At 35.3% G+C, this 15,132-nt stretch overlaps 1 protein-coding gene across 1 annotated transcript in view; it reads left to right on the forward strand.

Moving 5' to 3' along the window:
* Positions 1 to 15,132, forward strand: part of NCOR1 (nuclear receptor corepressor 1) — a 193,612-nt gene that overhangs the window by 66,592 nt on the left and 111,888 nt on the right. Inside the window, exons 6-10 of the mRNA XM_090292316.1 lie at positions 5,168 to 5,281; positions 10,103 to 10,159; positions 10,703 to 10,755; positions 11,085 to 11,111; positions 13,179 to 13,245. Of these exons, the coding sequence (XP_090148442.1) occupies positions 5,168 to 5,281; positions 10,103 to 10,159; positions 10,703 to 10,755; positions 11,085 to 11,111; positions 13,179 to 13,245 (318 nt within the window). The remainder of the gene's footprint in view (positions 1 to 5,167; positions 5,282 to 10,102; positions 10,160 to 10,702; positions 10,756 to 11,084; positions 11,112 to 13,178; positions 13,246 to 15,132) is intronic.

A 15,132-nucleotide genomic window follows, 5' to 3' on the forward strand; every position in this document is an offset into this window, starting at 1 on the left:
TTAGGTTGTATTGTGACAGATGTCATATCAGCGTGTATTTACGAAACATCAAAATTGGTGTAGCGGTTTTAATATTGAAGGTGGAAGAAGGTATGCAACATTTTCAGCATATTATGCTTTATTTCTTCTTTGATCTAGTCATTGTTTGGCAGCATGTTTAATTTCCACATATATATGGCTTTTCCAGCTTTCTTTGTGGTGCTGGTTTCCAGTTTTCTAGCATTATGGGCAGAGAATATGCTTGGTATGATTTCAGTATTCTTAAATTTGTTGAGGTTGATTTTGTGCCCCAACATAAGATCTATCCTTGAGAATGTTCCATGTGCACTAGAGAAGAATATATATTCTGATGTTCTGGAATAAAAAGCTCTGTAAATATTGATTATGTCTATTTGGTTTAATTTGTCATTTAAGGCAGATATTTCCATATTGATATACTGCTTGGGTGATCTGTCCATAGCTGTCAATGGGGTATTTAGGGCCTCTTTTTGTCTTTTTGTCAGTTTCTCCCTTTAGTTCTGTTAGTAGTTGCTTTATGTATTTTGGTGCTCCCAGGTTGTGTGCGTGTATGTTAATAAGTTTTATTTGTTCTTCATGTATTATCTGCTTTATCATTATATAATGCCTATCTTTGTCTCCTTTTACCTTTTTTTATCTTGAAATCAATTTTTGTCAGATATAAATATGACTAGATGCCATTTGCTTGGAGTATCATTTTCCACTACCTCACTTTGAGTTCTGTTTGTCTTTGGAAGGCATCATGTAGTTAGGTTTTGTTTTTTAACCTATCAAGCTACTTGGTGCATTTTAATTGATGAGTTCAGCCCATTATTATTATTAATATATGAGGATTTCCTATAGTTGTTTTATCATTTGCTTCCTGGGAGCTGTGTATTTCCGTTGTTCCTTTTCCCTTGCGTGGGTGTCTGTTATTTTAATTTGGAGATGTTGCTGTTGTGTTTGTAGCTGAGATTTCACGTGTAACTGTTATCACGGTATTTGTCCGGGTCTCAGTTATTTCAGTTAGCAGAGTTCCCTCAAGGTCCATTCATGGTATCACAAATAGTAAGATATTATTATTTTTTATTTTTATAGCTGATAACATGCCTTTATATATATCACATCTCCTTTATCCATTTATCCGTCAGTGGACACTTGGGTTCTTTCCATATCCTGGCTGTTGTAAATATGCTGCAGTGAACATCGGAGTGTGTGCACCTCTTTGAGTTAGTGTTTTTGTTTCCTTTGCACAAATACCCAGAAATGGAATTGTTCGATCATATGATGGTTCTATTTTGAATTTTTTGAGGAACCTCCATGCTGTTTTCCATAGTGATTGCATCAATTTTCATTCCCATCAACACTCTACAAAGGTTAATTTTGTCTAATCCTTACCAACACTTACTTCTTGTGTTTTTCATAATAGCCATTTTAACAGGTGTGTGGTGATATCTCATTGTGGTTTTGATTTGCATTTCCCTCTTGATTAATGTTCAGCATCTTTTTATGTACCTGTTGGTTATCTGTATATCTTCTTTGAAAAAATGGCTATTCAGATCCTCTGCCCATTTTTATATTGAAATTTTAAAAAATTTTCTTTTGCTGTTGTGTTTGTGAGTTCTTCATATATTTTGCATATTAACCGCTTATCAGGTATACGATTTTCAAATATTTTCTTCAAGTTCTTAATTTTCTATTTATGTATTTTGAGGCTATTTTAGGTGCGTACGTACATATTTATAATAGTTGTTTTTTTGGTCAGTGAAACCTTTTATTTTAAGGTAATTGACATACTCTCTTTTGCAATGGTTTCTACCATAAAGTCTTTTTTGCCTGATAGTGATATAATTATAATCAGGTCAGCTCTTTTGGTTGATATTGATTAGCTTATCTTTTTCCTTCCCTTTACTTTCTGTGCTCTAATATTTAAGGTGTATCTGTATAAAGGTATATAGCTGGATTTTGGTTAATATGCAGACTGACAGCGTGTCTTTCCACAGGGTAATTTAGTTCTTTTAAACTGATAATCACGGTTGGTAGTATCTCAATTTTTAAAAAAGTTTATTTTATTGATTTGCTGTTACAGTTGTCCCAATTTTTTCCCTTTGCTCTTCTCCACTCAGTACCCTCCTTCCCTCCAATAGTCCTCCCCTCCTCCTTTTAGTTCATGTCCATGGGCTGTACATGTAAGTTCTTTGGCTTCACCCTTTCCTATACTATTCTTAACATCCCCCTGTCTATTTTGTTTTTACCAATTACACATCTTAGTCCCTGCACCATTTCCCCATTTCTCCCCTTTCCCCCTCCCAGCTGATAACCCTCCAAATGATCCCCATACCTATGATTCTGTTCCTATTCTGGTTATTTGCTTAGTTCTTTCAATTTTTTAAAACTTTTATTTTATACGTTTTATTTATCCTGTCTTTTACACGGGTGTTGGCATTTTTGTTTTGTTTCAGACCTTATTCTGGATTGATTTTTTATTTTCTTTTGTCATTTCATTTTCTCCTGCCCCACTGATAGTTTGGATTTTATACACTATTTCTTTGTTTATAGTTGCTCCTCCAGAAAAATTTAACGGGCTATTTACTTGAATCTTAAAACTTATTAGTATCTTAGCCATGTTACTTAGTAGTAGGAAGGCATACAACTTCATTTTTTCTTTCTTCCCAATGTTTATGCTTGCGTTGTCATGTATTTTATTCTTTCTTTTTAAAAAACCACCTAATACATTATTTTATATAGTCACGTTTATTTAGGTTTATCCACATATTTATTCATTCATTATTTCTTCTTGAAATGTATATCTTCCATTGAGGGGGTTATAAGCTTTTTGAAAACATCTTTAGAACTTCTTTTAGTTAGGATTTGTTAGCAAGTTCAGTATTTGCTTTTTATGATTTAAATGTCATCTTTTATTTAGTGCCTGTTTATTGAAAGATTTTCCTCTGGCTGCTTTTAATATCTTTTTCTTTGGGTGTTGTTTTTACAATGATGTATTTAGGAATGGGTTTATTATTATTTTTAATCCAGCTTGAGATTCATTGGACTTCCTGTATGTGTTAGTTTTTCATCAGTTCTGGAAAATTTTAGGCCATTATCTTTTTTACCAAACCCTTTCCTACAGTGTCTTTTTATTTCCTTCTGAAATTTGTATTAGATGTAATATCACTCTTGTCTTCTTTGTGTATTAATTGCTTCTCTTTCCCATTTTATTGCATTTTTGGACTTCTTTGTTGCCAGTTTTTAAATTTTTGTCTTACAATATGAATTTCTGTCCTCACTTTAAATATTTAACCTGCTATACCTTCAATTTTAATAATTATGTTTTTATTGCTGGAATTTCTATTTGGCTCATTTTAAAATCTGTTTGGTCTTTTTAAAAATATTCCCTTAATTTTTAAAAATTGTTGAGCCTGATTTTATTTCTTGAATTATATTAAATTTATAATTATATGTCTGACAATTACTTTAAGTTTCAGAGGTTTGATTCTGCTGAGTTGGTCTTGTCGTTTGTTCCCTCACCTGTGAAATGGTGCTACTGCCATGAGTAATACCAGTCAAATCATGTGATTGCTTATGAGTTGAGACAATGACTATTTTGAATAATGTATGGTACATACAAAGCTGAATAACTTATAATAATTAAAAATAATGAAATGTGTGATTATCAAGAGAGGTACAATAGGTACAAATATTATTGAGGGACATCAAAGACAACTTAAGTAAATAAAAAAATATACCATATGTTGTATACTCATGTTAATTCATTTCTTCATAGATTTTTTTCAATAAAAATTTCAACTAAATTTATTTTTACATTTTTGCAAAATTATTGTAAAGTTAATGTGAAAGAACATGTACTTTTTTTTTTTTGTTTTGTTTGTTTGTTTTTAACCTTTCTGTTACAATGATTTTGTCCCAGGGCTACTTAGGTACTAAAAATAAATGTGATTTTCTGAGGCTTGTTTATTCCATTCTCTACACCTGCTTTACCAGGGGGTCCTAAAAGAAGGCCCTCAGGGCAAATGAAGGAAAGGGGATCATTGAAGAACTTTTTCCAGTAAAGACGATCTCACAGCTCCAAATATCTATCTTTTGCTTAAATATTTAGCAGAGTGCAAGAGTACTTGCAATTTCCAAGTGGCAATGGTCCTAGAAGCTTCTTTTTTGGAGGATTTTTATCCTTTCATTTGGGTGTGTCTGATTTATATTAATAGGAAGGAACCTTGACTGTTATGTTAGCCTTAGTAGTGCAGATAATTTTTTCTTCTGTACTTTTAGAGACTTAACATCTTTACCTAATATCTTGTTTATCATCTTAGGCAGTGACTTATGTTCACGTAACTGTTGAGCATTTACTCGGTATCACTTGTTTAGGTGTTGGGAAAAGAAAAAAGCAGTGAACCAAGCAGACCAAGTCTCTGCTTACTTCAGTAATAATTGTAGGTAATAACATTTTGTGAAATGAGCAGTTTTAGTTCAAATGTGTCTTTGAGTCATTCGATCCTCTCAAAAAGCTATGTGATAAGTAGGATTAATATCCCTCCTTTACATATGAGTGGTTTATGTTCTTGCTCAAGACTGAGGTGTGAGGACTTAGAAAGGGCCGTAGGAACATAGCACTTAAAAAAGGGTGAGCCTAAGGCTCCAGCCCAGGCAGGTGATTCAGTGGCCTTTGCATTGTACGCCCACACGCCAGCAGTCCGTATGCTTGTGGTTTTGCCTGCGCCTCTTGACAACAAAATACAAAGTTTGCTGAGTTAAGGGTTATCCTTAAACACTCCCATGATCTCTCTCCCCACCAGACATTAACACATACTGTGTATCTATAACATACAAAAGCGGTTTTCCAGTGCCACAAAAGATCATTGTGATAGAAGTTTATGGGGGTATCTTTGTATGTTTAGCTTCTCTTACTATTTTGCTTCCTTTGTAAGAATTAAAATATGAAAGGATTTATGTTATGATTTATGTTTAGTTATTTGTCAAAATAAATTTGATTGGATTTGCTGGAGTCCTTGGGTCTGTCGGACGCCGGCAGATTAAATGATCGCCCGGTAGGTGCAGCATGGCATTGCTGGGAAGCCTGTTACCTCTGGTGATTAATTGCTGGTGGGCGGTGACATGCGGCAGATGCCTGACTCCTCCTTTCTGGGTGTCTTAGCAACAGCTCGAAGAAGAAGCAGCTAAACCTCCTGAGCCTGAGAAGCCTGTGTCTCCTCCTCCTGTGGAACAGAAGCACCGCAGTATTGTCCAGATTATTTATGATGAGAATCGGGTAAGCTCATGCCATTTCTGATGGCACAAGCCTTTACAGTTCTTTGTGCCTTTTCTAAGTTATCAGTGTGGTTTGTAATGGTGTTAATTGTACTAAAACCTGGTTTCTGTTTTAATTTTTAATGTTCTTAGATTTCGATTGACTGGAGCGTGGTGTTTTTTTTCCTTAAGATTGAAGAAAAGTTGACAATTTTGTCTTAAATTATTTAATATTTTATTTACATGCTATACTCTATGGTAATAGCTGAGCGGTGTGGGGTCTCATCAGGGCCAAAAAGTTTTATATTGTGATGAGGTCAGATTTATTTTATCTTTTGTTACTTATGTCCTACCTAAGAAACCATGGCATAGTCCAAGGTTACAAAGATTTATACCTTTGGTTTTGGTTTTGTAGGCACAAGCTTTATTTTCCATGTGTCATTAACATTTTCATGTCTAAAATTCTCTTCTATTCACCTGTTTGTGCCCCTTACCCCCATTTTTCCCTCCTAACACTTCCGGTTATTTGACCCATTTGTTTTCTCTGTGTTCGGCTTCTTGGCTTCTCATGATTCTCAGCCATTTGAACAAAGCACTCAGTAACCCGGTCTCTTTTGCCACCGTAGTGCCTTCTCCCTCTCCATCCATGAGCTCTCCACTCCTCTTTATTCTTCACTCTGGCGCTTCCGCTTTGACATGGCGTTTTCCTTGTTTGCCTGTTGTGAAATAGTTGCTTGGTTAATTTTCAGGTCTTTTGCAGAGGAGATTGTTTTATATGTAGCTGTAGATTCAGTGTGTCCATGGGAGGTGGTGAGCTTAGGATCCTCCTTCATCTCCATTTTGAACCACTTCCTTCCTGTACCTGTATTTTCTTCTACTGGCTTTATAGTTTTAGCGCTTAAATTTAGGTCTTTGAGCCGAATAGTGTTTTTCGGTGAGTAGAATTTCTTTAGGTTTTATATGTGGCTACCCTGGCATCATTAAAATAGTTTACTCTGTTGTCTTTAAAGAAGTTTTATAGTTATATTTCTCACATTTTTAAAAATTAAATTTATAGGGTGATATTGGTTAATAGCATACAAGTTTCAAGTGTGCAATTCTATAATACATTATCCGTATGCATTGGTTTGGCTCAGTGGATTGAGCGTCGGCCTGCGAGCTAAGTGTCGCTGGTTCGATCTTCCAGTCAGGGCACATCAGAGAAGGAAAACTCTGACTCCAAAAAACCTCCGCTGCCTTGCGGCATACCTCTTCAGGGGAAAGGCTAAGGGAGTAAACCCCGACAGAAAATCCGGAGCCGGAGTCCCTAAGGCGGTTTGACGCTGTAGTCAACACCGGCAACTCCTGCGGCGCACCTGAAGCCAAGCTGTATTGACTCCGTCTTTCCCTTGGATCCTTCAGCTGCGAAGAGAGGGGGGGGTCTGCTGCATGGGCAACAGCAGACCCTCCATATCACCCTGCCCAGGCTCTGTAGCTTCAGCTTCACTGGAGAGGACACTCCAGCGTCATCGCAAGATGTCGATTCAACACGGGAGGAGACAGATACCGTGTCACTCCCGAGTCGGACTGCACAGCCATTCTCGGCGGTGCAGATAGACACTTAAGAAGCTACACCATCGTCTCTCGAGACGGACGGCTGCCGACACTCTATAAATATTATTTGATGAGTATAGTTTTATCAGCTGGATCACTTATATAAATACTAGCAAACAAGTTTGCACCAAATAATACAGAACAGTTATTCTATAGTTTTTCACTTTATGAGGGACATTTAATGCCAAACACTGCTACTATTCTAGTAGAAATGGGTCGTTGGGTATGGAAATGAGTTACATGATCAGCTTCAGAATTAATAACTGGGCTATGGTTTGAATCTTAGCTATAATAGATTATGAGGCCATTGACCTTTATGTAGACTTTTGCTTTTTTAGGTTTATTAAAATAATATTTATATTCATAATCTGTTCTGACTCCGTAGGCAAGGGAGGAGCGTACATTTACCTGTTGCTCTTGTTTGGCAACAGTCTACGCTGGATGGAAATTAAGCCAGATGTGGCATAAGAGATAGGGGATATTATCTTGTGTAAGGTATCTTTCTTTCATTTAGAAAGTTAGTGGGAGGAAGAACACTCCCCAAAAGTGACTGTTAATTTTTCTCTCATGAAGCCAATTTTAAAATTAATTGCTTTACATCATATTTAAACTTCAGACTAAGATTTATTTAGTCTCTAAACAGACTCTTCTCCTGCACTATATATAATAGTTTAATTTGCTATTACCCTTCCCAGTTTTGGGTTTCAAAAATACTTATAAATGCTCTAATTTCAGAATTGTAATACATATAGAAGATGAGGGGTGTGGACTGTGGTTTCCAAAACCATCTTGTTTATATTTTGATTGAATGACTTGCAAGTTAATGTGACAACAGAAGAGACAAAGGGATTGGCAGTAGGGAGGATACTTGGTGTCAACAACCTCTAGTCACCTAGGCCGGTGTCCTGAGAATGGCCTGTTTTGGTCTCTTTGCCACTGTAGGTTTAGCTGATCACTGAAGAGCATTGGTCCTACCTCCTAGCTATTGGTTTGATCAGTTGCTTCTCTCTTCCTTTTTTCAGCAGTACCTTAATTTGAGCGCTCACCTCTCATAAATACTGAGCTTCCTTCCTTCTTTCTTCCGTCTCTTTTCTTTCTAACCCATCCTTCGTTTATGAGTCTCATGAGATGATTCTCCAAATAAAACCTTTTGATGGTATCCTACTTTCTACAGAATAGCCCACACTTTTTATCAGTGCTTACATGCCTGCTTGCCTGGCCCTTGACCTGATACTCCTTTCTTAGTGATATCCTGCCAGAACAGGTCTTGAGGGTTCCCTCGAAGTTGTTAGTATCTTTACCCCGTGGTATTGCCCTGCCTTTAGGTGTTCCTGTGTCTTGTCTTTTTTGTTTGTTGTATATCAGTTTCACTTGGACTTCAAGACCCAGTTCAAGTATCGTTTTCTCTACGAAGCCTTTCAAGACCATTGCTCTTTCTACTGCAGGAAGGGCAGTCTTATTCATTGTTTTCTTAGGGTCTAGCAACTGTCCAGAATGTACTCAACATATGTTTGAAGAATTAATTACTTCTATTAACTTAGAATAAAAATTATAATACGGAATTGTGAGAGTTTAAAAAATTTTTCTGCCAAACTATTAATAGGTTAAGCTCCACTTAGCAGTTAGCCAACATGAAGTCAAATATTTAATAAACCTTTACAAAACTTTAATCTTGGGGTTTGCAGACCATCTTAAATACCAGCCTTTAAAATTAGCCTTGAAAAGGTAAGTGCCTTTACGCAATAGGATACTAGTCAATATTTGCCATGAGATAATTTGGCTCCCTTGTCTGTCAGTATTATTTGTGTACAATTCCACTATCCTGCCTGATCTTGGTGTAGACTGTAATATAGAGTGTTTGGGGAAAGAAAATTTAAAAACTGGCCTAGAGAGAATAATTTGCAGGTGCTAGATATTTCCAAATATTATGTGTAATATTTGTGTGTTATTGAATATATGCCTAAAGCTAATAAATTTGAATTTTATTGTAAATACATTTTGGCTTCTTAGATTAATAGTTACCTTAGAGCAGCTATTCTCAACCAGAGAATATTTTGATAGTGATAACTTGGCAGAGAGGTGGAGGCTACTGCTAAATATTCTTCAATGCATAGGATAGCTCCCACAACAAGGAAATATCTAGCCCAGAATATAAATAGCACCAAGGTTAGCAGATCCTGCCTTAAAACTATCTATAGAAATAGGATTTGCTCTGCAAATTTAATGACTACATTGATATGATAAAAATGATAAACATTTTTGATATGTTTATTTCTCATATTAATAATACTTTCTAAGTTTGTTGGAGTTTGGAAAGTGCATTACACTATTTTGTGCTTCCTAACCTGGTTGAACATATTTTTTTCACATAATATATACTAAATAAATATTTGATTCATTGATTGTGATTGGTAAATGAAATGAAAAGGGCAATATTTATTTTAAGGGAATGTCTTTCTTTACACTTGGGAAATACTGATTGATATCCATTTCCATTTATATTGCCCATCAGAAGCCCTGGAGAGTTCCCCAGCCAAATGCAGTGAGGTGGGGTTCTGCAGCAGGCAATGAGCCATTGTTACTAATGAGACCCTGTTGGGACCAAGAGATTTGAGAACCACTGAGACATTTGCTAGTTTAAATATCCTCAGTATTGGATTTTTTATATTTCATTTGTCTTTTAAAGGACGATTTCTGTTAGATAGCACTTATTTTACTTTTGAAAATAGCATGTAAAATATATATATAATTCATCATTTTCTACTGAACACTTTAGTAATTCAGACTATTTGTTCCCTCTGTTGGTTGGGTTTTCTTGTAAGTAGAAAGTAAGCTTGTTATAAACTGCTCTTTAAAGAGATCAGTTTGGCTTACCACAGTAAAGACTGGCAACTTTGTGGTGTTAGTGTATTTAAACTTCATTAAAGACATTATGAGTTTTAAAGTATTTAGAATGTTTGAGGGATTCATTTCTAATTGTGGATCTCTGTTTCCTCTTTTTAGAATTAATATGTTTGCTTTTAAGAATTTACCTATCCTTTAGGTAGTGCTTTCAAAACAGATGTTAAGCTTTGACTAAATTTTGAGAAAACGGTGAAAATAGAAATAGTATTTTAGCCTATCGTGAAAGAAGAATGTTTGGAAGTAATGATAAGTTTAACTAGACTGGTCTTTAGGTAAATATTAAATTGGTAGTGATTCTGCACCTAGGTAATATACTTTTTAATTATATAATATAATGTCTTTGTAGAAAAAAGCAGAAGAAGCTCATAAAATATTTGAAGGTCTTGGCCCAAAAGTTGAACTGGTAAGAAATATCTTTTTTTGTTTCTAGTGCTTTTTTTTTTTAAATTTTTATTTTTTAGTGTTTTTCTTGGGGTAAGGTGGAATATAATCTATTTTGGGGTAAGAGGAATGTAGATGGGCAGTAAATTTTTGATAAAGTTTAAAATAGTAGTGCATGAACTTGGTTACTTTTGAATATGTATTATCCTGAGCAGCCATTAATCAGTCCAGATAGAAGGAGGAAGAGGAAAGAACAGAAGTAGAAAGCTCTTTGAATCATGATGGTGCTTAGTCTTTCTTTGCATTTAAAATTTAAAAATCTCTGAATTAATGTACTTATTATAGGATACAATGAATTTATACACTTTATTGCAGGAGTGGCATTCGCTGTTTGGAGAGTTATTCAGGGAACCCAAAAGTCTGGAGATTTTGATAGGGCATATATTGTGAAGACCCATTAACACTTTAGGTTTACAGTAAAATATAAATTGTTTTTGTCTCTTTATAGGCATATGAATAACATTTTATATATAAATGATTTATATATATTTGATTTATTTTATAGCCACTCTATAACCAGCCATCAGATACCAAAGTGTACCATGAGAACATCAAGACGTAAGTATTTATCGTCTCTGAAGTTCTTCAGTTAAAGACCATATATTCTATAGATTGTATTTATGTTATCTTCTGACATATTATTATAATATAGTGTTGGTATGTGTTAGATTTGTGTAATTTGCTGTCGTTTTACTATATGTTATCTTCCTCTGGCTTTTTGGGGGTTGGGGTAACAACTTTGAGTTTCCGAGGCCAAAAAATGAAATAAATTATTGCATAAAACTAGCTGGTTTTATAATCTGCTAGTAAAAAAGGTGGATACTTAACATTGAAATGGCTTACCTTGAGGCTTGAATTTTTTGCCTCCTGTCTTGTCTTTTTTTCAGTGGAGTACCTGCAAGGCGCATGATGAAGTAAGATAATGAAGCTTTTTCATTTAAGACTAGTGATGACACCGTCCCCCACCAAGCCACATCTGCCATTGCAAAGTAGAAGTGCCACGGATCATTTTATCATTATTCAAAGTCCTATTCTAGGGAAATCCCTTCCATGACTGTTGCTAATGACGGTATTTGTAGACCCTTCTGCCATTTAATGTCCTGGTGCCTTGGAAGCGCTCAGTCACCTCACCTGGGTGAGGAGACTGCTCCAGAGTGCAGTTCGCTTAGCCTTGCTCATCCTAGATACCAGGCCTTTATGGATGCGGATTTTGGAATAAGAAAATAAGTAAAAAAGAAAACCTAATTTCTTGATCTGATTGAAGAGAGGAGGCTAGATAGGTATCTTTTTAAAAAATTATGATACTTTAAGAGAATTTTAGGTGAATTATTCTTAGTTTGTAACAAAAATGTGATATTTCTACTTTATATGTTTTATTAAGTATAACCAGAAATTATAATTATTTACTAGTACAGTTTCTAATGAGCACATTGCTATATATATACATACATATATATATTATACATATATATATATATATCTTTTTTTTCTTTTAAAAAATTCTTACTGAGAGTATGTACAATAGATGACTACTTTGCAGAACTGGTGGCAGATATAATTTGCATGGTAGTATGCATGAAAGAAATTGAATAATTTTAACTTTTGTTAAGAAAGTGGTTTATAATAAAAGTTATATACTTAGAATTTTTCTGTGAGATGCTACTCTAGTCTTGACAACCCTTAGGTTAGGTAAAACTTTAAAAATATACCTTGTTTTGGAGTTGTTTAGCGGTTTTAACATTTTTTTAAAGAATAGTGGATAAAATATAGTTGGCTACTCTTAATGATTTTTTCTCCACAAAGCTTCAGTTATGTTTGTGTTCTGTCTCCCCCCTCCCCCCAATATTAGCTGGGGAGCAGCTGTGTCTCATTTATTTTATGTTATCTATGAAGCTTAACACATTGTCCTGAGATGGGTTACTGACTGGCTGACTTCTTCATTTAAATTCTTAGGAAATATTTTAAATTATGTTTATTGATTGTCATTTGCTTTTGAGTAGCACATAATTACAATTGAGCAAAATGCATATGTGGTAATGCTTCTGCTGTATGTGTGAACTTCCTTGTGAACTATCATTTACTCAGCTGCATGTGCCCATTATGAATCATTCAGTAGCTGTTCTTTCATCACCGCCATTTGCTTTGTATGAAATAGCAAATGTACCTTTTAATAATTCTTTTAATCTCTTGGCTACTTTTCCATATAGCCAGCTCCTGACTGTCCATGCTTATTTGAGTGGAGCCAGTGTCACTATTAGTCCTGAGTGGCAGATAATCCAAAAAATTACTTCTCCTTGCCTTGGCCTTGTATTTATATTTGAATAATCAGCTTGAAATCCTTTCTGGAAGTAGGTGGGGTATAAATATTTATATTTGAACCTGCATGTCATTGTTTTTGAAGGTCACAGTGCTTCAGATTTAAAAAGTGAAACTTACATTAAGATAAAAGAGAAGTTTTCCTGTCTTGTCACATAGCCCTCTATTACTTCTTAGAGTGGACTGTGTCATTTCTGTGACTGAAGAAAATCTTCTGTTTAAAGCAGAAGTCACCTGTCTGTGTTTGGTGTACGTTCTCATAGAAGGGAGGTCAGCACCAGTCCTGGGGTCGGGAGGTAACTTAAAAGCTTTTCCTTCTCTTCTACCTCCCCTCCTCCAGAGAGTACAGAGATGTTTATATCACCAGGGTTCGTAAGAAAAACTGTGTAATTATAACTTGAAAATAATATTTGCCTTATAATTGGATATAGTAATTGAGAATGAACTATTTATGTAAAGTCTTGTGTAGAATGGGAGGAATTTTAGTTCTAATTATTGCAAAAGTTTTATTTTGCAGGGTGAAAAAATTAAGATTAATTTTGATTACATCATATGTTCTTAAGTGTTTTTGCCTGTTTTTCAGTGTCTGTGAAAAATAAAAGTCAATGCATTATTAAATTGTGCTTTTTTTCTTAATGTCATACAACCGTATTTTTCTCTTCTAGAAACCAGGTGATGAGGAAAAAACTCATTTTATTTTTTAAAAGAAGAAATCATGCAAGAAAACAAAGGGTGAGGTCCTATCCTTGTTAACTGAAATTTGTACAGCTTTTCCGTTCATGCTCATGTAGGCATTCGCTTTTCCATTATTAATGAGAATGGTACTTGATTATGTTTGAGAGAAGGTGCTGATTTAGAAAGTAAAAATGATGTGATTTAAATATAGATCTAATTCTGGTAACATTTTGATATCATAATTCACATTTAATATCATTATAAAATTAATTTCTTTGGTTGTCTATGTATAAAATTTTCATTTGGCCAGAATAAAGAAAATGGTGAGTAGTTTAAAAAGTATGATAGAGAAATAGGATGATCTACATTCTCTTAACCCTCAAACAAATGTGGGTAAGTTTTGGTCATGCTGATTAGATATCGCTGTTCTCTCATTAGAAACTGGGTCAGCTAAAGTCCAGCTTTTTCAAATTCAAAGTTTGTTTTTCATGATATTATATGACTTGCAGTCCAAAAGTTTTGTGGATATAGTCTTCATGGAAATTAAGTTACAAATATAATGCCACTATTCTTATTTCATAACGTGTTCATGCTGTTTTTAGACAAACTTTTGATTCATAAATTCGGTTGTTTAGTAAGTGATGTTCTTTAATTCACATCAGAAGTGAACTTTGTACCTTATATTTAGTGACCTGACAGTTAATGAATTGTAATGCTCAAGAGTCAGCAGTTTTATTTGGTGTATAACTTCTAAAGTTCGAATTGGCCAGTCTAGTCCTTCGGTCTTGAATTCTGTATGTGTGTGTGTGTGCGCGCGCGCGCGCACATGCGCGCACGCCAAGAACATACAAATATTAAATAAGAAATTAGCTAAAGTATTTTTTTTCCCATCCAGTAATTTTGTTGTAATTATAGTTATTGCTAAATTTGCTTTCTGGTGGTACAAACACAGCAGCACAGATTTTGTTTTAATACCTCATAGAGTAATAAAGTTTATATGTTCACTGCTTTGTTTAGTATTCATTGACTATTTACTCTGCCCCACGTATCATTCTACAAAGGTGAACAAGATAGCCATGTGGTTTTAGCCCATAGATAATTGGGGACATATAATTCAGCAGGCAATGACAATATTGTGAACAAACTGTTGTAAAGGACATACAGATGACTGCGAGCACATAGAGGGGCAGGTAATGCAGATATGCATCATGAAAGGAAGTTTCCCAGGAAAACTAGGACTCTGGAAACTTGAATAAGCAGAGGGAGCAGCCCAAATGCAGATGTGGGAAGTAGAGGGAATGTGGCAGGTTCAGAGATGGTTGGGGCTTAGACTAAGCTGGGAGTGTGGTGAGAAATGAAGCTTCCGGGAGGAGCCAGGACCAAGTCCTACAGAGCCCTGGAGGTCTCCTAGGAGGCTTCGGATTAGAGCCTGAGGGTGTCTTTTAAGCGTTTGATTTGAGGGTGTGAAATACTCAGGTTTGTGTTTTAAGAATTTGCAGCTGGCAAATTAAGAACATGCCAGGTGGGTACTGGAAATATTGGGGGGACCACTTTGTAAAGTACATGATTGTCTAACTGCTATGCTATACACCTGAAACTAATACAAAATAATACTGAATGTCAGCTGAATTGCAAAATAAAATTTATAAAAAGAATGCTTGGGAGACACTGGGAAGCCCTTTAATCTAGATGAGGATTGATGTCAGCCATACTGAGGAGGTAGCAATAGAGGTGGAGCAGAGGGGAAGGAAAAAAGCCATACAGGAGTGGGAAGGAATGATTGGGAAGTGATGGTGGGGTGGTATGAAGTGCGAGGAAGATAATTTTCTCTCTCTCACGCCATTTCTTTGAGATGACCAGTGTTAACAGTACTTCATGGGTCCTTACACTTTTTTATTCATGTGTCATCAGACATGTACACAGTTCTATGAGGAAGGGTTCTTT

This window comes from Furipterus horrens, unplaced genomic scaffold (assembly GCF_987537825.1).
Source record: "Furipterus horrens unplaced genomic scaffold, mFurHor1.1.pri manual_scaffold_11, whole genome shotgun sequence".
Taxonomy (NCBI): Eukaryota; Metazoa; Chordata; class Mammalia; order Chiroptera; family Furipteridae; genus Furipterus; species Furipterus horrens.